Below are 27,355 nucleotides of genomic sequence, written 5' to 3'. Positions count from 1 at the left end.
GCCTGACCTCAAAGTAGGCATTCCAGTCTGGAACCATGCCACTTTCCCCTGAAAACGCTTACCTGCCTGCTTCTCTCCTTGGTGGTACTCTGTTTGGGGGACCCAGTGGACATAGACGCTACCCATGATCTTTCGTGCAAGCATTTCACAGGCAAGTGACTCGTGTTGTGCCCCACGGGGACCAGCATTTACATTACAGTGCTTGAGTCACTTTGACAGTGTGGGGACAGCTCCCCACACACCCCTTGTTGTGTTGCACGGAAACCAGCCGGTCAGCGGGGCAGGAGGTACACATTCAGGAAGTCCTGCCAAGCCACTGGACCCTGCGCAGACATCTGCAAGTGGGGGCTGGGGTCACTTGCACCCGATACGGGTGTTACGAGATTGCTACTGCAGAGTGTAGAAAAGAAAACCCAGGGAAGATTCTGAGATGTTGAGAAGCTTGCCTGGGACCCGATCAGTAAGCAGCAGTCAGGACGCAGGCCCTGTTCAGTGGTCTCTGAAGCCCACTGTCCTGGGTCGCGGACCTGAAGTTGGCATTCAGTCTGGCAGGGTGAGCCCTTGTTGATAGTTATTTTTATACCATGATGTTCTTTAAATTAATGAAAATGCTGAAGGACACAAATTATATAGAAAGTCAAGTTTCACTTATTCAAATTAAATTATAGCATGGGTTTCATATACAAATAAACTTTCTATGTAAATAAAAATACAAAACAGTACAAATTTCAATCATGTAAAAATGCAAACATATTTGTGTTTCCATATATAAATTTTCCCCTTTAATGTGACTGAGACATACAGTAGTTGACCCCTTCGCACCAGTGAAGGTCAGCGGGATGGTTTCCCAGTCTGTCCGCTCCTCCACTCCTGCATCCGTGTGCATGGGGAGCTGCCGGTCCTTCTTCCCCAGTTGTGGGCTCCAGAAGCTTCCAATCGTCAGTCACCATCAGCACAAAATGGTCCAGCTATTCTCGGGCTGGTGAGAAAGGGCCACTACAGGGACCACGCTCTCTACCAAAGCACGGACACTGGGCCACTGGGCTCAGAAAAAGCTCCGAGGCTGGGAATGCTACCTCCACACATCACTGGTCTAGCTCGTTTTCATTCTGCAGCGTCTTCATGGCCAGCCCCCAGAGTGTCATGCTGGAGAAGAACTGCCCCTCGGAGTTCCTGTACGGTGTGGTGGCCCCGCGGTTGCCCAGCGCATCACCGCAGTGGTTGTCCAGTGCGGCCAGGGACGAGCGGCCCAGAGATAGGCCGTCGGGCTGCAGTGAAGCCTCACTGGCCGCAGCGGCCACATCCTGGTAGGCATAGGCCGGAGGCTGTGCGGGCTGCCGCAGAGGCTTGGTGAGCTGGCCAGGGTCCAGCCCCAGCTTCTCTGGCTCTTCCACTCCGGGTGGCTGCCCCGTGGGCCGGAACTTGCAGAAGGAGCTGGCGGTGTGGCCGTCAAACTCTGTCACTGAATCCTCTGCTGGGTGTCCGGAGAGCTTGACTGCCACGGGCATCAGAGTCACAGACACGTCCTGGGAAAAGGAGTCTGAGCTCTGCGATCTGTCCAGGTCGGAGGCCTCGACGGCGTGAGCGAGCCCATCAAGCGTGTCCTGGGCCCCGTCGGGCCGGCAGTGCATCTTTTTGTGCCGCCGGAGCACTGCGGAGCGCGTGAAGCACTTGCCGCAGATGTCACACGCATATGGCTTCTCCCCGGTGTGCGTACGCACATGCCGGCGCAGGTCACCAGAGCCCCCGAAACACTTGCCTGCAAAACGAGCAAGGGACCCTTTTAGAGAACGTTCTGGAAGGGCATTCCCCCGCCCCCTCCCAAAACACAGAATGACCCTGCTTCAGCGTACATGAGCTCCAGCCCTCCTGTCACCTGCTCACCCTGGAAGGCTCCTCCGTTATCCAGCGGCATTCCTCTGACCTACAGCCTTTGGGCTGTGGGTACCTCAGGGCACACCTTCAAGAGCCCTCGTCTCCCCACATGGGAGCACCTGGCTGGTAAGCCCAGGTGCCTGCCCCCACTGGCCCGTGCTGGCAGACCTTGTCGGTTTTGCTTCAATTTCCTTAAGTCTACCACGGTCAATCTATAACTTAAAAACATCTTTTTGCCTCTGATGTCGTTTTACACACACCCCTCCCAGTTCTATCTCCTTTCTGTGCATGGGACAGAGGGAGGATATCTATTTCCGTGAATAGAGTAGGTAAGGTCAGAAGAGAACCACCACCAAATAACCTTACAGAAGATATCGCCTGTTTATAGAGGACTGAGAAAGCACCGTGCGGTTATGCAGACACACATTTAGAACTTCTCCCTTAACCGTGTGGACGCTTAGCCGGCCTGCCCTTGTCAGGCAGCGTGGGGGGCATTCAACACACCTCCGAACAATCAAACTAGGTGTCCATGCGTGGGCCTCACGTCTTGGCACTTCTTCCCCACACAGGCTACCGAGGCACACCGCAGTGACTGTGTCTTCACGTCTACGTCTCATCTGCAGCCCCAGGTTCTGTTGCCTTCGCGGACGCCCCAGCAACAGCCTTCTCACCATTTGCTGTGCTGTCTGTACAACACATGCTATCTCACACAGGCGCGATTTCATGCACTCGAAGCGGCGGAACCATTCCTTCACCTGTTGCATGTTCGTGTCGTTTCCACCTGTTGCTACTATACTTCATCTTCAATTAACATCTTTCTTTTCCCTGTTTCCTTAAGCTAAGTTCTCAATAATGGAATTATTGGGCAAACGGGAATGATCTTTTCTAGGGTCCTTAAGGCATGTGAATTTTAGCCACAGCAGAGTTCCCACCAGGAGAGGGCCAGGGCCAGTGTCTCTCTTTGATCCCATCAGTCAAGACAGAGGAGCCAGACTGTGGAGCCATCCCCAGGGAAGGTGTGGCACTTGCCTCCTGCCTCGGAAATCTGGTGAGAGACAGCTGACCAGCTGTGCAGACAAGAGGTGTGCAGCTATGGCCTGAAGCCCCCAGCAGCACAGGATGCAGGGTTTCCAGGGACCAGACAAGGGTAGTGCTTGCAAGAGAGCTGCCTGGAGTCATGCTCAATCTGGCCTAGGAGGACTGCCCAGAGGGCAAGGAGACCCCAACAGAGAAAGTCTCCAAGAATAACTGCTAGGACCCAGGGCTGCAAGAGAGGGGAGGGAAGGAGAGTCTTTGGAAGCAGCATGAAATGGGGGGTGGGGCAGGAGGAGTGATAGAGGGAGAGAGGAAGAGAGGGAGAGAGGGAGGAACATGTAAGAGGTGGAGCTCTATTCCCCAAAAAGCCCAGGATGTGAAGCCACCTTAAAACTGAACCCATCTTCTGAACTCAAGAAAATGAAAACACAACCACACAAACTATACATGAATGTCCGCAGATCTGTTAAGTGAAAGAAGTCAGTTATAAAAGACCACATGTAGGATTCCGTTTATACAAAATGCCCAAAACATGCAAATCCAGAGAGAGAAGGCAGACTAATGGTTACCTGGATTGCAGTGTGGGAACTGGGAGTGACTGCTAGTGGGCATGGAGTTTCTTTCTCGAGCGGTGAAAATACTCTAAAATAAACCATGGTGCATGAGGGTTGCACAACTCTATGAATAACATACCAAAACCACTGAATTGGTCACTTTAAATGGGTAAACTTTATGGTATGGGAGATTGACCTCAATAAAGCAGTTATAAAATTTTGATGCTGTGCTATAAGAATGAACACTCTTGCTCTCTTTTTCTCTTCCCCTGCCCCCAGGCTGTCCTTGACAGGGTCAGAAACCATGGTTAGTGGGGTTAAGGAAAGACTCAGAAGCATAAGGTGAGGATGGCAGGGCCCCCTCTGCTCCTTCCTCTCCTGAGGTCGTAACCAGCAACAAGTCCTAGCCGAGGAGGAAAGAGAATGTTTAACCTCATATCAAGTTGTCAGCTGTAATAGTAATTTGGAACCGACATTTACGTTAGTCAAGACATTGCATTTGTGATTTAAAGTAACACTACTTTATTTTAGAGAGCACGCGCAAGCAGGGAGGAGCAGCAGTGGGAAAGGGGAAGCAGATTCTGTGCTGAGCGCGGAGCCTAACACCGGGCTTGATCTCACCACCCCAAGATCACGACCTGAGCCGAAATCCAGAGTCGTATGCTCAACCAACTGCATTACACGTGCCCCGGCACAATTTTCTCTTAATCAAGAGTAAGGAGAATAGTCACGGAGTTGCCTAAATCAGTATCCACGAGATCTGTACACGATTTCAGCAGGAGAGAAAAATGAAGTTACCTTGTGGTTACACCCTGGAAGGCCCGCCTGAGATGCCAGCTCCTAGCAGAATAAGCTGCTGCTGTGCTCAGCTCTGGCCCTCCCACAGCTGGGCCTGAACAGTCTCCCCATGTGCTCGAACTGGGAGACCGTACAGGTGGCTACTCATCCCTCCATGACTTGGTTCACACTGTCAAGCACTGGTCACGGGCACATGGCACCCGCATGCATACACAGCCCCACTGCTTCCGAGGCTCCAACACCGCGATCACATGTGACAGAGGACATTAACTCCGAATCTCCATTCCTCACGTGTGCAGTAGTGCACCCTGATGGTGAGGGCCCCCGCTTTCCCTCTGCTCCTCCCGAGACTCCACTGCTGCACTGGATGCCCACAGATGGGACCTTTGCTTCACAGCACCAGCTCCTGAGAAGCCCTCCCTCTTGGCCCCACTGTGTGTTCTCAGGCTCCTGCGGGACAGCCCAATGCAGCCCCCACGCCCGGCTCTGCGGGCGGCACACCACGGTCTCCCTCACTTTCCCCACTGTCTACACCCTGCTGACCTGGGCTGGGAGCACATGGCACCAGGGACTCTGTCTCAGTCAGCTCTGTCTGCGGAGCATCTCAGGACACCTCTGGATGCCTCCCAGAGACTCACTGAATGCATGATACGTGAACCCAGGACTGACCAAGAGAACACCAAGGGAGGCAGTTAGGAAATCACACTGCCTCCATTTTACCTATGAGAATAGGGATGATTTACCCACGACACCGAAACGACCAATGAGACTGGCACCCCGCCCCCACTGGGGACAGCAGGGTGTCCGTGCAGCCTGGGCCCAGCGGAAACCCACCGCAGGCGGGACAGCTGTAGGGCCGCTCCCCTGTGTGCCGAATCCGGTGCTTTACCAGCTTCCTCTGCATGTTGAAGGACTTGCCGCACTCATCACAGGTGAAGACTTTATCGGCCGTGTGCGTCTTCTTGTGCTCCTTCAAGTTACTGAAGTTACTGAACCCTGGGGAGACCAGAACAGGTGCTCAGCAGAAGGCCTAAGAACACTGCAATTGGCAGACTTCAGGACAAAAAAGAGGAAAACATGCAGCAGTACCTCGCCCACAGATGTCACACAAGTGTGGCTTCTCTCCCGAGTGGATAATGATGTGACGCTGGACATCACCAGATGCTGCAAACCTGTAATGTAATTTATAAATTCAATTACAATTAAATTCAAGTCTTTGTGACTGCAAGTCACTGAGGGAGGAGATGACCTGCTCCCTACACTCCTTCAGAATGGAATAAGAAGTGGCCTGATTCGTTTGTGCATTTTTAAGTATCTTTGCTTTTACTTTTTTCTTTTTATTATTATTTTTTTTAAGATTTATTTGAGATAGAGAGACAGAGACAGCTACAGGATAGCGAGAGAGAGCATGAGCAGGGAGGAGAGGGAGACGCAGGCTTCCCACTGAGCAGTGAGCCTGATGAGGGGCTCGATCCCAGGACCCTGAGATCACCACCCGAGCCGAAGGTAGATGCTTCACCAACTGAGCCACCCAGGCACCCCATCTCTTTTTTAAAAGTAGAAGATGATGCAAGTGTTCTGTTTTTATTTTCTTTCTCTACCTAGTTTCATCTTTCTCTTCAGAGAAGACCAGCAGGTTGGCCCGGGGAACAACTCCAAGCCAGGCTCTCCAATGCAGACAGCTGTGCTTCCCTGTACCACACCTGATTGTAGAACTGGTTCCATGTGGGAGAAGATGTTGCCTACAGACGTGATTTTAAGTATATGCCTTACTTTTCAATGGAGTTCAGAAGGTTCCCATTTAAGACATGGTGTACAATGAAGCCAGTGGTGAAGCGACAGGACCCCCGAAACAGCCGGGGGTCCATGTTAGGAGGCACTGAAGTAAGTGGTCGGCACTACCCCAGCACACAACGGGGCTGTCAGTGCTCAGGTGGCCATGGCAGAAAGGGACACATGTCTGGCTAGGCAGCTCTTCTCTGCTTCCTCTCATCTGCAGACACAGTGGTTTTCCTGGACCTGACCAAGAGCTGCCTCTTGCTCTGGCGTCCCCACAGCATGTGCTGTGCTGCAGCACAGGACTCGGACTCTATTTATCTGTCTCTGTCCACCATTCCTGAGGATGACCTTATCAGAGGCAGAACTTGTGCTGTTTATTTCTGTGTTCCCCTCACAGCACTCAGCACACAGTAGGTGCCAAATAAATGCTGAATGGTGAAATATATGAACAACTGAATTGCTGTGACTGAGGGCTGCTGCCTGAGTATGCCTGCTCGATGACAGCATGTGGACTCCGGACAAATGACCCAATGAGGGAAGGAAGGTCCCCCCAGACTCCATCACAAGTCACAGCCCTGCCCAGCCCCAACTCAGGGCCGCTCCTCCACTGCTGAGCCCTCAAGGCCTTTCTCTGATTCAGCTCGGGGCACTTCCTCTAGCCCTCTCTCCTGACACCCAGGCTTCCTGGCTGCCAAGTCTCATTTTCCCCACAAGACAGTCACTTCCATGGGGACATCTGTCTACGTTAATAGACCTTCTTGGAATGAATGGAAATTTTAGTAACAAAATAACTTTGTTTCATGTAAAATCCCATTTTATAAGACTCATGTCCTAGATTTTCTATTAATTAACATTTCTCTTTTTTATTCTTATCATGTAACTCATGGAAAGCCAGAAGGTTTACCTGTGTTCCTCAGTAACAGAGGGAACCCACAGGTGGCTCAGAAAACACTGAATTCAAAGATAGACTATGAGCTGTTCCTTACAAACAGACTAAGCCCAGCACTGACCTCTTTCCACAGATCTCGCAGATGTATGGTTTTTCACCAGAATGCCGACGTAAGTGAGTCTGCAAGTTACCTGCCTGCAAGAAAGTGGGGGGAGAAAAAGCGTACCAGTCATGAAAAATTTTCTTATAGACTCTATAATTTAAAAGGAAAATGGACAGCTTGAGCCAGGTCCCGATCCCACATTCTCAGTGAAGATTTGCTTGACTCAAAAGCAGTCATGTGCAAGGAGACCAGGGACTAGCCCAAGTCTAACTCTGGGGAGGGGATCTGCCCAGCAGCCTGCCGAACACGGACGTGTCTCCATTCTGCCTGCCCCACATGGGCCCCAGGCTTGTCCCATCTCAGGTGTACACTGTGCTGCTTCCCTCGGAAATGGGCCCAGCACACTGTGGAGGCTGCTATGGGGGCTGTGGAGCTTGTATTTTAAATAGACCTTGATGTGCTTTATTTGGGTTTTTTAACTTGGACCATCTATATTCAAGTGTCCCTTGAAAAGGAAAGGAGCCCCTGTACTTTGTTATTTCAGGATTTCTGATTTTTCAAAAGCCTGCTTTTGCTTCTAGAGAAGGTGAGACACGTGCAGACAGGCCTTCCCATGGCAGCACGGCTGTTCTCCTGGCCAGGCTGTCGTTTTTTTACCTTGTGCAAAAATGCACATCTGGGGCTTCAGGGCAGCCAGCTCACTGCAGGGCCTTTTATGTTCCTAATTTCTGAAGCTAGCAGGGCTTCACAAAGAATAACTTATTTAAGTAGAGATCACAAAATTGATTTCCAAGTAAAATCAATAGGAAGTCCATAGGAAATTGCCTAAAGTACACTGAAATTAAAATTGTAATTGCCTCGTATTAAAAAAGCTCCTGGCTAATGTTTCAAATTAGGATTTGAAAACAAAATCCTCCATTGCTGGAACTTAACTTAATAGACTCAATCTGTCAAGTCCCCTGCCTAATTTTTTATAGTGTTCTGTTACAAAAACACTGAAATGAATGAATATACCCAAGGGTAATATGTGCAGGCATTATGCACAAAATAAGCCAAAAAAGGAGAATGAGCAGTAACACCCCACTAACAAATCAGGCTTTGGAAATCTACAAACTTGATTTTAAACAAAATGCATAGATAGTTCACAGTTATGCGTTTGAAAATGGTCTGAAGTCCATGTGTGCATGGAAACTTACAAGCAGAGAAAAGTGTGGTCTGGGGGTTTTACATCACAGAACGTGGAGATTCTCTGTGTCAGGCTCTGGGGAATCACCGAGTCAGATGTTATCTTTCAGAATATGATAAATATGGCTTAAGAAAAAACCCAGGTTTATTTCAGTTAACTAAAGGGAAAGAACTGGGCAAAACACTGGGAAATCTGCAGCTTTTAATAGAACAGCTACTAATCACAATAAAACAACAGCTGTCAACTGCGGTCTACATTTGGGCTGCCGGCCCTTATACGCATCACAGAACCATGCTGAGCCACTGCTGTATCATCTCTTTTCCAGACGAAAGACTCCGATTCAGATAACTAAAACAGCTGCTCCTGTTACGTGGTTGGGCCAAAAATGAGCACTGGTTTTTGTAGGTCTACACCCTCACGAGTCTCTGAGAATAAACTAGCTTGTGCTGACGATTCAGCACAATAGTCACTTGGCCGTGAGGGAAACAGCTCGCTGGAGGTAAGCGAAGGCACCACTGACTGTTTAGTCAGTCAATTCCAAATTCCAGAAAAGCTCATCAACTGTGTAACAATTTGAATTGCACCATCTGCTCATCTGTTAAATTCAGTCCTTCTTGTTTTAAGCTATTTCGTAAATGATGCATTATGACTGAAGCATTCTGAGTCAATTCTGAATAGTGCCGCATCCTTTCTTGGTAAATAAAGCCTAACAATTACTTGTTTTCAAAGCAAGTAACGGTGGCCTTCCACTTAAAATAGTGTAATAAGCAACAGTAAAACAAACCCTTGAAAGTTTTTTGTAGCTATTTAATATCAGAATAGTATAAGGAAAGTATTCCATCAGCTAAAAGGAGCACATATTGATCTGACCACTGGTATAAAAGTAGATTAAATACTTAAAGATTCAGGCAAAAAAGTCCAATAATGCTGTCAATGATTTATGCCAAATTACACAGCAAACGGGGAGCCAGATTATTTGGTCTTTGGTCAAGTATCTGTATTTTTGGTAAACTCTGACTTCCTCTAGTACTAACTACATGCTAAGTATCTAGTCCACATCTTGGAGATTATCTATAGCTGGATATGTGGCCGCTCTCGCCTGCAATCATGACAGGAACTGCTATCAATTAGTAAGAGATCACCAGGAATGGAGCAGGCTGCTTAGCAGCTGCAGATGCCCGTCTCCATGTTGCCACAATTCCCTTACAAAGTCGTAGTGTCACAGTCTACAGAAAAGTGAACAGATGCTATGGGAAGGAAGTAATCAGCCTTGCCTCCTATGGGGGGATCAAATATCCTGACCCAGGCCCGACTGTGGTCTTGAAGGCTGGCGGCGCTGCCATGGTGTCTAGCTGTGTTCCAGAATATTAGCACAGAAGAGGGCTCCGCTCATTCTAAGCAAATATTTTGTATTAGGAGGGAACTGTCAGGGTTTTTCAGAGAAAAACTGCTGTAGAAAAGAACTAACGTCTGATTTGTTGAATAATTAAAAAAATAACTCCTTCTAATAGGTACGTGAGCATCTGCATTTAAACGTGGACAAACCAAGCATATATTTTCTATCAGAGCATTCTTCTAAAGGCAACGGATTATTTACAGGAAAAACAGGAATCACACCATTTTAGACACAAAAGGGATCTCAGATCCTCAAAAAGTCATCTAGAGTTTGGGGGCCTCAGGATTTCACAAAATAAAATTAACAGGGCAGAAAAAATTCTGGAGATGAACACAGAGCTGTCACCTAAATGGCAGTGATCATTCTCCTGGCAGCAGGGCCTTCAACACTGGGAATGCATGGATACCAGCTCAGGGCCGGAAGTCTCACGACTCACGAGAAGCTCCCTGAAACCCTCTTACTTCTGCATGTTGCCTGTGGCATCAGGCCATGCCAGTGCCCTGGGGAGCACATCAGTCTCCGGGCAGGGCTCCTCCATATAGCTATGTCCTTCTCATTGCGCCCTGGACCTGGGGCACCCCTCTCCAGACAGCACTGCCAGAAGGCACTGCACCAGCTGCTCAGAGTGTCCATTTTTACCTCTTTGGAGAGATCAAACCGCTCTCCTCTCCCAAAGCCAGCTCAGTGCACCCAGGTTTCCTCCTCCTGTTGCTCGCATCACAGATATGCGGACCTGCCCCTCCCTACCTTCTCCTCTTAGGGTACCCACCAGTCCAGGTTCTACTCCACATAGGGGCCCTGACAGTGTGGACAGAGCCTCACCCACACTCTAAAGTATGCAGGGCTCCTGAGGGCTGAGATCCGAGCAAAGACCGTGTCCAGAATGACGTTAACAGACGAAGAGTCTGTTGTCACAATCTTGGATTATGGTAGCTTTTCAAAGCTCACGTACAATACTGCTTACAAGCTCATCATCAAGGTTGTGGTAAACTTTATTTTTCTTCCAAGACTGATCCTACTAAATAGAAATTGAGTAAACAGCATAAAAGATAGATTCTCATTGGTAAATCTGTTTTCTCACTTTCAAGTCTTCCAAAAGGGAAAATATTTACAAGCTCCCTTCTACCGAAGAGAATATGCCAGCAACAGCATGGGAGCATTCCAACCCAGCGTAACCACAAACATTGACGCCAGTTCATTCTAAGAAGGGAACACTTGGCTTAAGGTGAAGAATGGTTGTTAGTGGGCACTATTCGCAAAGTATCTCTGTATAGAGCAGCCAACAAGCTCTCTTGGCCTAGAATGCCAGAGACCCCGAGGCTTATAACATGCCTGCTCGTCCTTGGGGCTGTGTCCTCTTAATACATTTCACAGTGAGGGCGTGAAACACCACAAACACCACTTCTTCCAGGCAGAAATGACCACTCTTTTCTCTGCCTGTCTTGCTCCCTACGTAGATTTCTCCAGCTCACGGCAGAGCTCCTTGGACACGGGAAGCTCGCAACAAACTCTTGAAGCATGAAGTTTTTTCAAAGAAGTCCTTCTCCATAAAAAATTTTACAACTTGGCTATCAAATGAAACAGCAATATATATCCAAAAACTGCAACTATACATAATCCTGCATTCATAAAAATGGGACAGAAATACAGACGCCAGTGCAGAGGAGAGTTTGGTGGCATCTGTCAGCCGGACTGTCCCTGACAAGACCCAAGAGGGCAAGTGCAGGACAAGACCTGAGCAGTAGTCTCCCACCTCAGAGGCACACTTTGGAATCGCTGTAATACAACTTGCCAACACGCGAGTCCCACCCCAGAGCAACGGAATCGGAGTCTCGGAAGGGGGGGGGGGTCCTGGCCTGGCCTTGGGGCCGGGAGAGGAGGCTGAAGGCTGACTCCAAACACCTGAATGGCTGGCTTCCTCTGATTAGCAATGAAGAGTAACAGAAGGCTCCCAAGCAAGGAGGACAGAACCTACACTGTCACCACATTTTAGAGGATGAAGGGCTTTCATGTCTACTGTCCCAGTCACCACTCCTAAGACCCCCATGAGGCAGTATATCCCTGTTGTAAAAATTAGAAAAATAAGGCCCAGAGAAGTTATGGTTGCTAATTATGAACAGTCATTAGTCCAGGTCTTCGTCTCTCCCCCACCCCAGAGCTATAAGGTTAGGATGGTGGCAGAAGACTGGTCTGCAAGAACAGAGGGGCCGGCACCGGGACAGGAAAGTGATGTCCCCTGAGCACTATTTACGTGCCAGGCAGCAGTTCGTACTCCCCCCAACTCAGGTACTCTCCCTCTCCACATACACACCTGATGGGCTCAGTCATTTCATCTCCCCGATTTTACACACAAGGACGCTGAGGTGCCGAAAGGGGAGGCTGCTTGCCTGAGCTGACTTGAGCAGTAAGCCAGGGGCAGGATCCAAATGCAGACTGTCCGGCCCCACAGCCCCAGCTCGGAAGCACTGGGCACAGCTGCAATGAAGACACAAGGCCTCTAGTGCCCGGTAGCTGGAGGGGTGAGGACTCCCTTCGGCTCTGCAAAAACTCACTGCATGTTTAATGGGTGCCTGGTGTTCTCCTGGATGGCAAGTGCAGACTAAAGATGCAAAGGCAGAGAGCTTCGGACTTGGTCAGTCACTGCACGTGGGGGGCCGCAGGCGTGAGAAGTCACAGAGAACACAGGTCTGGGTGTGTGGGAGGGTGAAGGGGACCTAAGTAGAGCTGGCTCTGTGGGGAATGTGTCAGAACACAGCACTGCCACTGAGTTTCTGGTCTCTAGGGAGGGCCTGCCACCTAGCCCTCACCAGCCTCGAGGGCTCTGCTCTTGGATCAAGGTCCGGCCCAGAGTTCACGGGTGGGGAACAGCATCTGCAGCAGCTACTACTGCACGATCCACCACGCCCGCCACCAGCCGGGTGTACGAACAGCTGTCGGGTGGCTTCTTGTGCACCTCTGGGATGCCCTGGAATGCCAGGGCCCGGTGCAGGGCAGAGCAGGTCGCCTCCTCCTACTTCAGAAGTAGGTTCCCTCAACACTTTCTCCAAAACATGAAATCTCTAGGTTCCTTTCTGTCCAGTGCCAGATCAGCACATGGCCCAAGGGAGGGTGCAGCACACAGGGCCAGAGGAGAGAACTGACACGTGTCCAGATGAGCTGTCGGTAGTCAGCTAAAAGGCAGTCCGAGAAGGAACAAGAACCGCTTACTCTGTTCCCCACCTCCTACAACCTCGGGCCTCCAAAGAGTGAGACGCCACAAGTCCTGGATCTAGCCCAGCTGCACGCAGCCCCCTGCTGTGTGCTCCCTGTGGTTCACTGGAAATGTCCCTCATGAAAGAAAAGAGGATACTAGGACTGGACCCATCCTTAAGGAGGGCTTGGGGGTGGGGGGGAGTTCACACACTTACCAAAAAAATGCTACTTTTCCTCCAATGAATTAAAAATTTGCTTTCTTTAAAATTATTTTCTCCCGATTTAGTGTGAAATCAAAGTTACAGATACCATCAGAGGCTTCTCTTGTAAGTCCAAACGTAGGTCTTATTTGTAATAATAATAGTAAGAAAACACTGGGTTTCAGGTTTCCAATTATTAACAGTAAATAAGAGTATTCCCACCTGAGAGAAATGTTTCCCACAAATGTTACATTCAAAAGGTTTCTCACCTAAAACGAAACAAAATGACAACTTGTAAAATCATTAGTCATATTTGCACAGTAGTTTACAATGTTTAAAACTATTGCCCATGTCCTTTCAAAAAGGAGAGTCCTGTTCTTTATCAAAGTATGAAAATCGGTCGGTACATCCTTAGAATTCTCTCTGGCCCTGAGATGGTGAGCAGAGACGATCTGCTCGGTGGCAGCATCGTGTCCCCTGCCCTGCAGCCTGACTCCTCCACCAGCAATTGCTGATGCCATGAGGGTGACTAGTTCATACCATGTGAGGCATACACACAGAGGAGCCCAAGACAGAGACTGCCGGGGAGAAGCCCCTCTCCACCGCTCTTCAGCCTCGGCTGATACATGCTGATGGGGACAATGAGATTTCAGCATGGGAGATGAGCCTCCCTGCCCACTTCTCACCTCTGATTCTAGGAGCTCTGCATAACTGCATTCTGGAATAGAACAGACACAGAGTGGACTCCACTACAAAGAGGCCACAGTAGTTCTGAAATGTCTCTGGAATGTGATCTATTTAAAAGTGTACTTCAAGGTATCACCTTTTACCTATAAAAACACTCTCAGGTCTTGAAGATCAAGAACCTTCCTTTTACCCCACTCCCCTCAAATCAAGTGGTTTCATTAAGATTCTTTTAAAAAATTAGCGTTTCCTCTCTTACTGTGTTGTTCAGGTTTCCTACCCCGCTAGCTTTCTGAGCTCCTGCCAGGACATTTTCGCGCTGATCTTTTCCTAAAACTGTTTAATGGCTTCCTTGAGGCCTAGGTGGAGGTTTTGACCCTGAGTAATTATATTCACATGAATAAAGTATTTGGTGATGATATTTAGGTCTGAAATTATGGGGAGGTTAAAGTGAAAGCCCCCAGTATGAGTTGCAACAGTTTGAAAAAAAAAAAAAAAGAGGCCACCAGTCACTGAGACTCACAAGTGACCAAAGGTCGGTAACCCTACTGTTGTGATTCTCAACCTTTTTACTCTTAGGATCCTTCACACCCTTAACAAGCTATTGTTTACATAGGCTGTATCTGTTGGTATAGCCTATATCAGAAACGAAAGCAGTGGTTTTTAAAACACACAACCAAACATTACATTGGCCACCAGAGTGGCTGCGGCCTTTAGGTGACTCCCCTGCACACTCATGGAAACTATGATGGAAATGGTCTGGGCCTCACAGACCCCTGAAGGGGCTCTCCAGACCATAATCTGAGAAGTGCTGCCCTCCTCAGTTTTTGCCCCAGGAAACATCTGTGCCAGAACTGTATGACTACGGGCATCCAAAGATGTTCCTTCAGAACAAACCACGTCATTTGTATTTCCTTTAAAGCTAACCAGTATGCTTTTCAAATACAAACTCAAATGATCACTCGGCTCTAGGAAATTTATGCAAACAGAATGACCTAAATCAAGTTCTTCCAGGGCAAGACGGAGTCAATAAAAATACTGCCTTCTTATAAACTAATTCTGAACTCCTCCTCCTCCTCCTCATGTTCAAGCACCTTATGTTCAAATACATTAAAACTTGTGAAGGGCTTCCAGCTGTTATTAAATCTCTCAATAATACGAGGGAGCATACACCTGCGCAAACGGGGAATCCAAAGCGTAAGAGAATGTCAGATCAGCAATCACAATTACATAAGCACCTTAAAGCGGTTACACTAGTGGCATCCCTTAGTGTATCACTTTCATGCTTTTAATGGTCATTAATTTATAATAGTGTATTAGAGTCATCAAGTTTAACTAAAGGAAGGAAAGTAAAACATAACTGCATCATGTGATGTATATGTACTATATCACATCTCAAATGAGCACCTGGAAAAAATAAACTTTTTGGAAAGGGGACAAGGTATGAATTAAGGTAGTAAGACTGAAAATTCAATGTTCCAAGTTGAAGAATCGTCATTTGAAATTATCAAATGGTTAAAGCTGACCCTTATTAAAAAGTTTACCTCTTCCTTCCAAACCACAATTTAAAATATATGAAAATTACTTCCCAGAGAACTCTTACTATTACTCTAAGTTAGTTCAGTCTGAATGAACCAACATCATGCTTTAAAAAAGATAAACCTACTCTAATTCTAAAGGGCAAATACAGCTTATCTGTTTTAGAATATGTATGAAATTTTCCGTGCATCAAAACAATTCACTACACTTCTTTAGAGATTTAAACTTTATCATATAAAACTATAATTAAAAACAAAAAGGGCACCATCTTTTCAAACCAGTTCTATGAAAACATCTGCAGATCTTGGAGATTATTCTGTAAAAGTAATCACCAAAAACACAAAAAGCAGCTAAGGCTCCTTTACGGGGGTGGGGGGGGCATGATCAATGACATCATCAAGCAACAGCAAAACTTCTTACAAAAGCAGGAGCAGGCAGTGGTGTCTGATCGTCTGCATCCTCTCCTTTCCTTTTGCCTGTGGGTACTGAATCAGTGTACCTGTATGTGACCGTTTGTGAAGCTCCAAATTGCTTGGGTGTTTAAAAGGTTTCCCACACAATTCACACGTGTACTGTCTCTGTGACGGAAGCATCTGGGCCTGGTCCTCCAGCGCGGCAGCCTCTTCGGGCCTCTCTGTTTCGTTAATGCAGTTAAAATGCTCAGCATGGACGAGGTCTTCGCCTTCGTTTTCTTCAGCACCGTGGCTGCTGGCTTTCTCTGTAGTATTTGCACCAGCACATTCTACCCTCTTTGTTAAGCTGTCGTCTGGCTTGGCATTGGAGGGCCGCTCTGCTGATTTCTGGGATTTAAGGAAATTTAGCTTCTTAAGGTGAATGGCCTTTTTGAGCCTCAGCTGTCTGGTGGGCGGCTGGCACAGGCTGTCCAAGTCGGGGTCTGGGGCTGAGTCGCTCAAGGGTGGGGCCAAGAAGTGGGGAGGCAAGTGCTCTGAAGACTCCAGGACACATTCAGGGTGACTGCTGGGGCAAGGCTGGCTGTCGCTGGCCCCGAGGTCTGCGGCTGTGCGGAAAGCGCGGGGCTGCTCAGCCGTCCTGTCATGGCCGGGACCCGCAGCCTGTTTGTAGTAGTGCTTGCTATAGAAGTTTCTGAGCTTGTAGTAGTAACTCGGCTGTCTGAAAGGCAACTCAGGGCAGGGGCTGTCTAGCACGTCGGGCGCTTGTTTGGATGTCTCGCCTGCACAGTGAGGGAGAGTCACGGATGGCGGAGGGGGAGCTTGGGAGTCAGCCAGAACCTGACTCTGCTGGACATCAGTGGGACACTCCTGCAGCAAATGAGGAGGGTAGCTTTCACTCCCGGCACAGTGCGCTTCTGCAGGCAGAGCACCCTGCAGGGAGAACGTGCTGTCACAAGCCACGCCCGGGAGCTGCTCCACAGTGGCTGATTTTAAAAATGTGTGACACAGATTCAGAACATTCTGAACTTGCAAACACTGGGCTGTGTCCAACATTACTTGTATATTGTCCTGGTTAAGATCTAGGTGAGAGGTGTACATGAAGTCCAGGATCTGCCCAATGCCACTCACATTTTTAATATCCAAGTGAAAAACATCACTTTTTTGGCCTGAAGAGTTCTGAAAGAGGCTCCTGATAAAAGAAAGGATATCTGTTTACAGTATGATAATTTTTCTCCTATAAATAATGCTCAGGATACTCTTAAAAAATACTCTCCTTCCATAAATGCCAAGATTTTAAAATTAAGTATATTTTAATCCTTTAAAAAGTTTTGATAAGCCATTCAACAAAGCAGCTCAAATGATTTAAATTATTGTGCTGGATATTCAACCTTCCAGACAGATCTCAAAGTAAAATTTTGAAATACACTCATTGTTCCTTTCAAAATGTAGTTATCCATATATATTATTAATTGCATTTAGATAGAGTATAGTAAACTAAAGGACACATATTTTTCATTATTTCATGTCTAGCCTGACAAATTATATTTCAGGCCATAAAACACATAAAAAAATATTTCCATATCTAAGTGCCTTAAAAATGTCTAAAGAAAGAAATAGCGGGGTGCCTGGGTGGCTCAGTTGGTTAAGTGTCTGCCTTCAGCTCAGGTCACAATCCCAGGGTCCTGGGATCAAGCCCTGCATCAGGCTCCCTGCTCAGTGGGAAGCCTGCTTCTCCCTCTCCCACTCCCCCTGCTTGTGCTGCCTCTCCCACTGTGTCCCTATCAAATAAATAAAATCTTTAAAAAAAAAATGTAATAAACCAACATTTGATATTCACCTTTCTATTTTAATTTTTTGATTATGACAAAACATATTTACCACTTGATCCACTTTGTTTTTAAAGTGGAGCCCAGGGGCACCTGGGTGGCTCAGTGGGTTAAAGCCTCTGCCTTTGGCTCAGGTCACGATCCCAGGGTCCTGGGATCGAGCCCCGCATCGGGCTCTCTGCTCAGTGGGGAGCCTGCTTCCTCCTCTCTCTCTCTGCCTGCCTCTCTGCCTACCTGTGATCTATCTGTCAAATAAATAAATAAAAATATTTTAAAAAATAAATAAATAAAGTGGAGCTCATGGTGGGGCTTAGACTCACAACCGTCAGATCAAGACCTGAGCTGAGATCAAGAGTTGAGATGCTTAACCAACTGAGCCACTCAGGCACCACCCATTTGACCCACTCTGAAGTGTTGAAAAATTTATACTTAAATATAGTTCAAACTATAAATTCAGTGGCATCAAGTACATTCACATTGTTGTGTAACAAAACCACCAGCCATTTCCAGAATCTTTGATCTTCCCAAAAATAAACTCTGTACCCATTTAACAATCAATCCCATTCCCCACCCTCAGCCCCTCGCAACCACCATTCTTTCTGTCTCTAAGAATCTGACAGCTCTAGGGACTTACATATACTCATTTTGTAATCAGATCTGTTAGAGGTTTCTCAGCAACCCAATGGTCCACAAACCAGCAGTGAGAAAAAGAAAAGGCCTATGAGTTAATGAGGGAAAAGGGGGAACATAAAGCTCAGGCATTTTATTCTGGCTACACGTCGAGTTCCAGGTGAACGAATTTATACTGTATATAAACCAGCAAGCTGACTTAGGTAACTGGTCTTGCAAGTTTGCTGAAGACATTTTATCTAATTGGATCACCTGCTTCTCCCAAACAGCCTTCAATTTTGTTCTTACCTAAAGGGAAGAACAAATTAAAAAGGGGTAGGGAAAGCCAAGTCTAGGACTAGGCTGCATGGGGACAAATAGCGCTGCCCATCTCAGTGAGCTGACCTGTTCTACTATCTGTACTTAGAGCATATATGAGAGCTGAGGTTTAACTGGATGATTCAAGATTATCAAGGAGAGATGGAATCACATTCCATATATTGTTTACTAGAGCAGTAAAATGGTATGCAGTTTAAGGAAAAGTTATTTAAAAAAGCTTTAGTGCTTAGACAAATTTCAGTTGATCAGAAAAAGTATATAAAATACTTAACTCTAATAATTGAAAAATGATTATATTAATAAGTAAACTAAATCCAAACTTATTTTCTTCAAATATTCAAATGCAAAATGAACACAAAAATATTTTAATAAAAAAACAGAACATAGGATGTTTCCCCTCTCTAATTTCTTATTACAAGGAAGTTCCTACCAGGAATTCTACTCCTCAATCTTTTTAACCTGAAAGGATAAGAAATATATAGAGAAGACTGACATTAATTAGAACTACTAAATCAAAGACAGAGTGCCAAAATACATTCAATCAGCCCAAATATATTTTAGTTGAAAGGCTCTTTGCCTCACAGGTTCTTCTAAATACAAAAAGCAAAAATTCCACAATGTGCTACAAAGGTAGGGACAGTGAAACCTAAGGAGAAGATAAAATTTAGTCAAAATATATTCATCGTAGAAGAGCTCTTCCTCTGTGCAGTTAGAAGAAGGGTCTAAATACATACCTAAAATACTGACTGAATGCTGCTAGAACATTCTTATGTGCTTTAAAGCACACTCCTTTCACGACCAACATACAGTCACAAAGCAGGCCTTGAATGCGCTGCTCATGCAGCTGCTGGAGGAGATGGCAGCTGTGAGTAGCCACTGAGTCCATGCTCAACCACCCGGGAAACCTGCAACAAAGAACGCGAATGAGACTAATATTCAGCGATAGGACTGGGAACTGACCGCCCTGGAACCCACTGACTGAGGGCAGTTCATGGTCATGATGCCCAGGTGGTCACACTTCCAATGAACCAATAAAGAACCACAAAAGCCTTGTGTCTTGGCATTAGGCCAATGCAGCTCAACAGAAACCTCTGCACTGATGAAAACGCTCCGCATCTGCAATGCTCACTACAGTAGCCACTGGCCACGTGTGGCCACCGAGCACTTGAAATGTGGCTAGAGTGACTGAGGAACAGAACCTTTAATTTATCTAAACAGCCACCATACTTGATAGGGTCCATGTAGAATATGACCCCAATAATGTTATGTGCACTTCTGTCTTTTCTACTTAGGAACAATTCAATGAGAACATACAGACACCTGTAAGTTAGGCAAAAGTCAACCAGATGAAATCAGTCAATATTTACTAAGCACCACACAAGGGGCACTGAGTCGAAAGATAGGAAAATCAGAAGCTTATCTGGGCAGATACAGAAGAAGTTAAAATAAACTAGCACCACTAGACAATAATAAAAGATGTATCACAAAGTGGCATGTTTGCCCATTTGTTCCTTTTCCCCTACGATTTCATTTATTTGAAAGAGAAAGAGAATGTGCGGGTGCATGCACATGAGCAGGAGGGGGAGAGGGAGAGAGAATCTCAAGCAGACTCCCCCTTGAGTGTGGAGGCTGACAGGGGGCTCAATGTGGAGCTCAATCTCACAACCCTAAGATCATTACCTGAATCGAAATTAAGAGTCAGACGCTTAACCAACTGAGCCCCTTGGGCGCCCAAGTCTCATCTGTTCCTTCCTGCATTTCTGCTAGGGCACCACTATAGCAGACACCTGTCTTACAGGTACCCTGAGGAGGGAATACTAGAATGCGTAAGGTGCCTGCTAATCAGCTTGAGAGTGCTGAAGCCAAGTCAGTAGTAGGACACACTGTATGTCTGTCTGTGTGTGAGAGAGAGAGAAGATGAGAGGGTCAATACAGAAGGTATCATATCTCTTCAACGTCTATTTACTGACTACCAGGCACCATGTACTAAAGGTACAACAAACAAGACAAAACATGCCAGGTCACCCCCCACACACAAGTACACGATACACAACTGAACAAATACAGTAGTGAGAGCTAGACACTGGAACACACAGATGAGGAAGGCAAGGGATCATGCCCAGGAGCACAATCCAGTGAGACATAATCAAGGGAAGAAATCAAGGGAAGACTTACAAGTGGGGAGAAAGGAAGTCAGACTGGGACAAGCCTATGGAGGCTAACATGGCAGTTTGCCACAATAAAAATCTGAAAAGCCGTTACTTGCTTTATTCGCTTTCATCCTCAGTGCATAAGCATGAAGCCAAAACCCAAACTTTTTAACACAACTACTTCTTCCATCACCATCATCATCATCATCACCACCATGACCGTGACCATCATCACCATCACCTTATCCCCACTGTACCCACTATGTGTCAGCCAAAATAAACTACCTGCGCCTCCCTAAATGAGCTGTGTTAGGGACAGTTTGAAACCCTAGCCCACTGCTCATTACCTGCAAATGACTTTGGCAAATGACTTCTCCATGTCCACTTTGCTCATCTTATCTCATGAGTTACTGAACAACCGTGAAAGCCCACGTGAACATCTAGTATAGCAACTGACATATTAAGTATTTAACAAATGTCACCTATAAGGAACACTTGGAAAGCCTGTTAAAAATGCAGATTCCTAGATACCATTGAGAGTTCTGCTCAGTCTAGGGTGGGATGTAGACATGTGTGCTGGAAGCATCCAGGTGATTCTGAAGCAGGCAGATTACAGATGTCTCTCTGCCTTGCTCTCTCCCCAAGAGCCTTTGGTTCTGATACTTCTTGTTCTGGGAATACTTTCCTTATTCTGAACTCTTCCACCTTTCAGATAAGGCCCACTCCCCTAGGAGGGCTCAGCTGAGCAGTCACCAACTCCTAGAAGCCTTTCCTGCCATTTTAAAACTTGTTCCTTCCTCCCCACTGTTCCTTCCTGAAGTGTGACTCTGGGGTCCCTCCTCTGCGATCTCATCCATAAGATAACTTCTCATTATGCTCCAACATTTGTATCTCCAACTCTGCTGTGAGCCCTGAGGGTACCATCTTATCCATCCTTGCCTGGCACAGAGCAGATACTCAACTATTAAAATCCATGCTAGTTAGCTTTTATTGCTAATTCGCAACAGTTAGTAATGTTTATTTATTTACGTCTTTTTGACTCCCTCTCCGCTCTCAAATCAGCTCTTCTGAGTCCTTTCCACTCTCTTCAATCCCACCATGTCTGTGTCCCTCATCCATAAAGGTGACTGGGATCCTGACTTCACTTAGATGGTTGAGCCCACAGGTAAGCTGATGTAACATGAGTGCCTTTAAATTCTTTCCTCAATTCCAAATTTCCCCCTCACCATTCACGCGATCCCTTCAGCTTTACAGGATGAAGCAGCAGTGCCTTCTCTTGCGGAAAGTCAGCTTCCTGTCTTCCCTTGACCCCACCCAGCCTGCCTCCCCCAGGATCTGGCTTCATGTTCAGCTCTTCTGCTGCTTCTTTCTGTCCCCAGCTGACTGGCTCACCAGCTCCTGCAAACACCAAGATTGTCCCAGGGGGAGAAAAAGCAAAACAAAACAGGACAACAAAACCCTCCTGCCAGGTACATCTACTCATCAGAGGCCTCTCTTTTACACCTCTCAAAATAGCAAATTTTTTATACTTTAAATTCAGTTGGCCAGCATACAGTACATCATTAGTTTCAGATGTAGAACCCAGTAATTCATCAGTTGTGTATAACACCCAGGGCTCACCACATAAGGTGCCCTCCTTAAAGCCCATCACCCAGTGATCCTGTCCCTCAACCTCCCCTTTTTATTTTCTTATGAGTCCTCTTCCCCCTAGCAGCCTTGCTGCCATTCTCACTGCGCTGAAACAGACTTGCCCAGTGGCCTTTCCTCTGTCCATTCTCCCCAGCTGGTCTGCCCATGTCCTTCTCAGCATCCTCCCTCCCCAGGACCCTTTGGGCCCTCTTACTGTGCCCCTGACCTATTCCATCTCTATGCTGTTCTTCTTCCTCTATGAGCCCCCAAACATTAATGTCCTTTCAGATTCAGCCCCTAAGCCTTTTCTTCCCCTTGACGATCACCTATACTCTTAGCCTTCATCTGTTCTAAGCAGACAACTCCTAAATGTGAAACTTCAGCTTTGACCATCACTTCCAAATGCTTAACTTTCTGCTAAATGTCTCCAAATGCATGACCCCTCAACTTTGAATCTCTAAAACTCACCCCTACCATCTCACCCCCAGTTCTATACCTTGTTCTGAGTGCCCTATTTTTTTGTGGAAAGCTTAGTTTCTGATATGTGAGTTTAACACATTGGCCTGATTTCCTGGTTTGAGATCAAGGCAGGATGCGATGAAAACTGGTGACATCACCTATAAAGAGCAACACCACTGGCACTGGGAGAGCATGGTATCGCCTAACACAAGACTATGGACCAGGAGGCATGAGGTCAGCTGGTGGGGTGCTGTCCTGTGCTGAATCCTCAGGGAACCTGAACAGACAAATGATGGAGCGATCAGTCACCTACCCTCACCCATTGGTGGCCTGAAAAGAAAAGGATTATTGGCTTATTCTTATAACCTCTCATTTACGGACTATTTACCATGGGCCAGGAACCGTGCTACGCACATTCTATCCACTAACTCAAATAATGCCACCATAACCCTATTATCATCATTTTATAAGGGAGGAAATTAAGAAATGAGGAGTTAAGTAACTAGCCCAAGATCATAAAACTGTTGTGTTCCAAAGCCAGGGTTAGTTCCACAAAGGCTATGCTATGGCTCATGAGAAAAAGGACATTAAAAATACAACACAAAACCTTCCATTATAGACTTAAATGCTATACTGCAGCAAATATTCTGAATCTGCTTTAGACATTTTCCAGTTATAGAAATACCATGCAGAGTTATAAACTCTCCCTCAATTTACACTGACTGTAAAAATTGTAACTCCACCATACAAGTCGGTATAGTTCTCTAATGGCTTCATGAAGTCAATCCTGTACTTCCCCAGTAAGATTATAGAGATCTGTGGAAAAACAATTTACTTAAATTCCTAGAGTATCCTAGGAATAACGACTATAAATAACAACTTATCATAGACTTAAGGTCAGTAATAATAAATAGCACATACTAGTAAAATGCTTCTAACATGCCAGCCGCTATGCTAAGCCCTTTACCCACACCCTTTTAATTATCACGTTCATTTCATACTTAATTCATACTCATTTAATTCTCATGATAAACGTAGGATAAGTGCTATTGTTATCCTCATTTTATACATGAGAGCAATGAAATACCTGGAGGATTAAAGACAGCTACAATTTTGACCTTCCTCCCAAGGGGAGGTGGGATCTAGGTCTCTCCTGCCTTGAATCTAACCCTAACCTATTAACCAACGGAAAAGACAAAAGGAAGGGTGTAAAGCTGTGCTCCTCTCTGGGCTGAGGCCCTAAGAGCTGACCGCTACCACTGTCTTTCTTCTGGAAAAGTGACTCTGGAGGCCCGGGTTGGCTGTAAGGCGCCCAACTCGAGAGAATATGTGGAGTCCAAGAACTTGGCTGAGCTCAGCCTTCCAGGCCCCCCTACCCAGGTACCAGATATGGGAACACATCCCCTCTAACTCCCCTGAGCAGCCCCCGCCTCCAGCTGAATATCACGTGAAACTGAAGAACTGCCCAGTGGAGCCCTGCTTGAATTCCTGGCCCACAAAACTGTGAGATCAAACTTTTTGAGTCACTAAGTTTTGGGGTAGTTTGTTGCAATGCAAGTGATAACCTGACCAAGTACAGAAAAGACAGACACAGCTAATAAGTAACAGACAGTAAGAGACAGAGTTAGGATTTAAAGCCAGGGAACGGCTCCAAAGCCCACACGCTTAACCACTACTCTGAGTTACACATGACAGACACAGGCGTTCCTTGGACCAAATCAGCTTCCCCTTCAGTCTACCACCCACGCTTCACCGCCCAGGTACAGCGTATGTGAGGATGAAAGCATTGGTGTGACGCAAAGAGCACAGACCTATCTCCACCTCCGCAGCTACTCACGCTGTGTGACAAGGAACAAAAATCTGTGGTAAAGACACTGACTACGTCTGTCTTATTGATCAGTGTATCCCTGGATCTCGTATCCCTACGAGAGCGCCCTGGACACAGAAGGTGCTCAATACATCCCTTCTGGATGGATGGAGACTCTGGGCCTTAGTTTTGTGATATGTAAAAATGGAGAAGTCCCCCACTGGGTTAGATCATTTTCTAAAGTATCTTCCTGTTTCATTTTTTAAAAGCATTTTTTCCTTTATTTTTAGAAAGGAAGAGACAGCAAGCATGGGAGTGGGGCATGGAGGAACAGAGTGAGAGGGAGGGAATCTTAAGCAGGCTCTACACTCAGTGCAGAGCCTTACATGGGGCTTAATCTCCCCACCCTGGGATCATGACCTGAGTGGAATCAGTCCTGAGATACTCAGCCAATGGAGCTAGCCAGAAGCTCCAGTATCTTCCTATTTTAAATGCTATAAATCTATACCAAAAATGTGATGGTGGAAAGAGGGACTGAATGGCATCAAAAGGAATGAAAATATGGGGAAAGAGAAAAACACAAGAAAAAGCTTAAATGTGAATGGAGAGGTGTTTCTAAATGGAAAAAGAGACAGAACAAAATTTTATCCTGTAGAGAGGCTCCTAGAGCAAAGAGCTTTCTGTTCTGTTTACCAACTGGTCAAAACAAGAATTTGTAGAAGTTTGTTCCCTGGGGCCATTAATGGATCACTTCTCAAGGGCCCACAGTTCACACACCCCAGCACCCAGCCTGCCATAAAGTGGGCCTACCTTTGTCTTGGGCCATCCACGATGGTTTTCAAATGGCTTATTCCTAATCCACCTCCCACCCCGACTCCAAACCCCATGACAAAAGCAATGGCTTCAAGCAAGCAAGTCTGGTTCTTGTCCTAGCTCTATGCTGACCCTACGATGCTATGTAGGCCAATGAGGCTGAACTGCTAATGTGTGCCTGACACATGCGAGACATGGTTGTGAGGCGGAAATGCTGATAAACTGAGGCCTGTTCCCTGTCCTCCACAGACTGTCTGGGTTTTCACATCATTCACCTAACTTTATAGAGTGTCACTCCATGCCAGACACTGAGGGTATGAGAGTGAAAAACTCACACGTGGTCACCTATACCTTCAGGAAGCATCTGTCCACCAGAGTGAAAGAGCAATTCAAGTCCCTCCATCCTAACCTCAGTCTGCACTTTCTGATTATGTTCTTCTTCCTGGTTCATCTCTTAACCCGTGGGCAATACATTCCGACTGACCGAAACTACCCCATCGAGCCATAAGCACTGCCCTGAACCAGGAAGACCCCATATGACTGACCCCAAGACAATGGGCTTCCTTCACGGCCCGCGTGCACTTATCTACCAACGTTTGTCCCAGATTTTCCTTAACATAAACCTGAAAGCACTTCCACGACTTTGGAGATGGTCTTTGCCTTCCCCATGTTGGCCTCCTTGAAATAAATCCTTTTCCAGTTTCACCACCACCCATTTCTTCTCTGCCTTTGGATTTTGTTGGCAGTCTCTTTGGGACTCCCTGAGCAGGTGCTCTTGTACCCACATGCCCCGGACACAGGAAAAACAATAGCACTATCCTGGAGATACTGAATAAGGGAAGTAGAAATTAATTTGAAGGAGGAAGGTCAGGGAAAAAAATCTCAAGGAAGAGACATGTGTGCTGAAAGCTGAAAAAAATGGGTTACAGAGAAAGACTGAAGAGAGCCCCTCACCCCAGGGGGAACAAATGAAAAAAAAAATGCAGGAGAGAGCAAGAATGAGGCATACAAAATACTCAAGCACCTGCTTTTTAAACAGGGAGGCCATGCTGTCACTTCTGTTGGAAAATGTTTTCTTTCTTGTCCATTTTGGTGAATGCCTTCTCTGATGGGTTGAATCCTTTCCCTCCAAGATCCCTATGTTGAAACCCTAACCCTCAGTACCTCAGAGTATTTCAGAGCTGGAGATTCGGTATTCAGAGAGGTAATTAAGTTAAAATGAGGCCGTTAGGGTGGACCCTAATCCCATCTGACTGATGTTCCCGTAAGAGATGTGGACACAGAGACAGCAGGGATGCACCTGCACAGAAGGAAGGCCGTGTGAAAACGCGGCACAAACGTGGGTGTCTGGGAGCCGAGCAGTGCAGCCTCAGGAGAAACCAGTCCGCTGCTACCTTCATCTTGGACTTCCAGCCTCCAGAGCTGCGAAAGGATGCACTCCCTGCTCCAGGAATCCGCTCCCCTCTGGGGTGAAACCTCCGCCCCCCACCCCCGCCCCCCCACCCCCGGTTCCCGCAGCTCCCAAGCCTCCGTCAGGAGGCTCAGGGACCACCCCCCGAGTGCCAGCCTCGTCTCGGGGCCGCGGGAGCAGCTAAACCACCACGCGGCAGGCGCTGTGCCCAGGGCCCCACGTCCACCGCCTTCGGAACCGGACCCGGACGGCGTCCCTGCGCCCGCTGCACGCGCGCTCGGCTCGCACGGCAAAGAGGCTGCGCGGGGCCAGGGGCTCCCCGGTGCTCAGTACCGCCCCGACTACAGAGTGACGGGAGGGGACCGGGAGCGCGCCCGGGGGCCGCAGCCAAATGCCGCGCGACCCTCGCGCGATACGGGGGACGCAGCCAAGTCCCGCGCGACCCGGGGGCGGCCCAGTCCCACTGCACGGCGCCAGACCCCGCGCCCTCGGGAGGCAGGCCTTCGGCCCCGCGGCCACCTACCCTCGGAGGCCGCTCCCTGCCCCGCCGCCGCCTCCTTACCTGCCGCCGCCGACGCCCTTACAGCCGCTCGCCGGCCCCGGCGGCCGCGGAACCAGCCCGACTACGCCCCCTCGGCAGGCCGGATCCGCCTTCTGCTTCCGGGGCCG

General features: G+C 47.3%; 1 protein-coding gene across 4 annotated transcripts; it reads right to left on the bottom strand.

Moving 5' to 3' along the window:
* Positions 1 to 625: 625 nt before the first annotated feature.
* Positions 626 to 27,355, bottom strand: ZBTB49 (zinc finger and BTB domain containing 49). Of its 4 annotated transcripts, none has more exons than XM_082728521.1 (9): positions 27,249 to 27,335; positions 19,152 to 19,322; positions 16,772 to 16,832; positions 15,730 to 16,573; positions 13,230 to 13,276; positions 7,052 to 7,125; positions 5,352 to 5,434; positions 5,097 to 5,258; positions 626 to 1,759 (listed from the first exon to the last, which is right to left on the bottom strand). In XM_082728521.1, the coding sequence occupies exons 2-9, from the start codon at positions 19,301 to 19,303 to the stop codon at positions 1,086 to 1,088; spliced, it is 2,097 nt and encodes a 698-aa protein (XP_082584647.1). In that variant the 5' UTR covers positions 19,304 to 19,322; positions 27,249 to 27,335; the 3' UTR covers positions 626 to 1,085. The 4 variants fall into 4 exon arrangements, with proteins under 4 accessions (XP_082584647.1, XP_082584649.1, XP_082584646.1 ...); XM_082728523.1 differs by having other exon boundaries at positions 15,730 to 16,030; positions 27,249 to 27,333; XM_082728520.1 differs by having other exon boundaries at positions 15,730 to 16,832; positions 27,249 to 27,355.

The sequence above is a fragment of the Mustela nivalis genome (genome assembly GCF_964662115.1).
Source record: "Mustela nivalis genome assembly, chromosome: 4".
NCBI classification, from domain to species: Eukaryota; Metazoa; Chordata; class Mammalia; order Carnivora; family Mustelidae; genus Mustela; species Mustela nivalis.
Note: the sequence above shows the minus strand (reverse complement) of the source record. Positions and strands in the feature narration are given on the sequence as shown.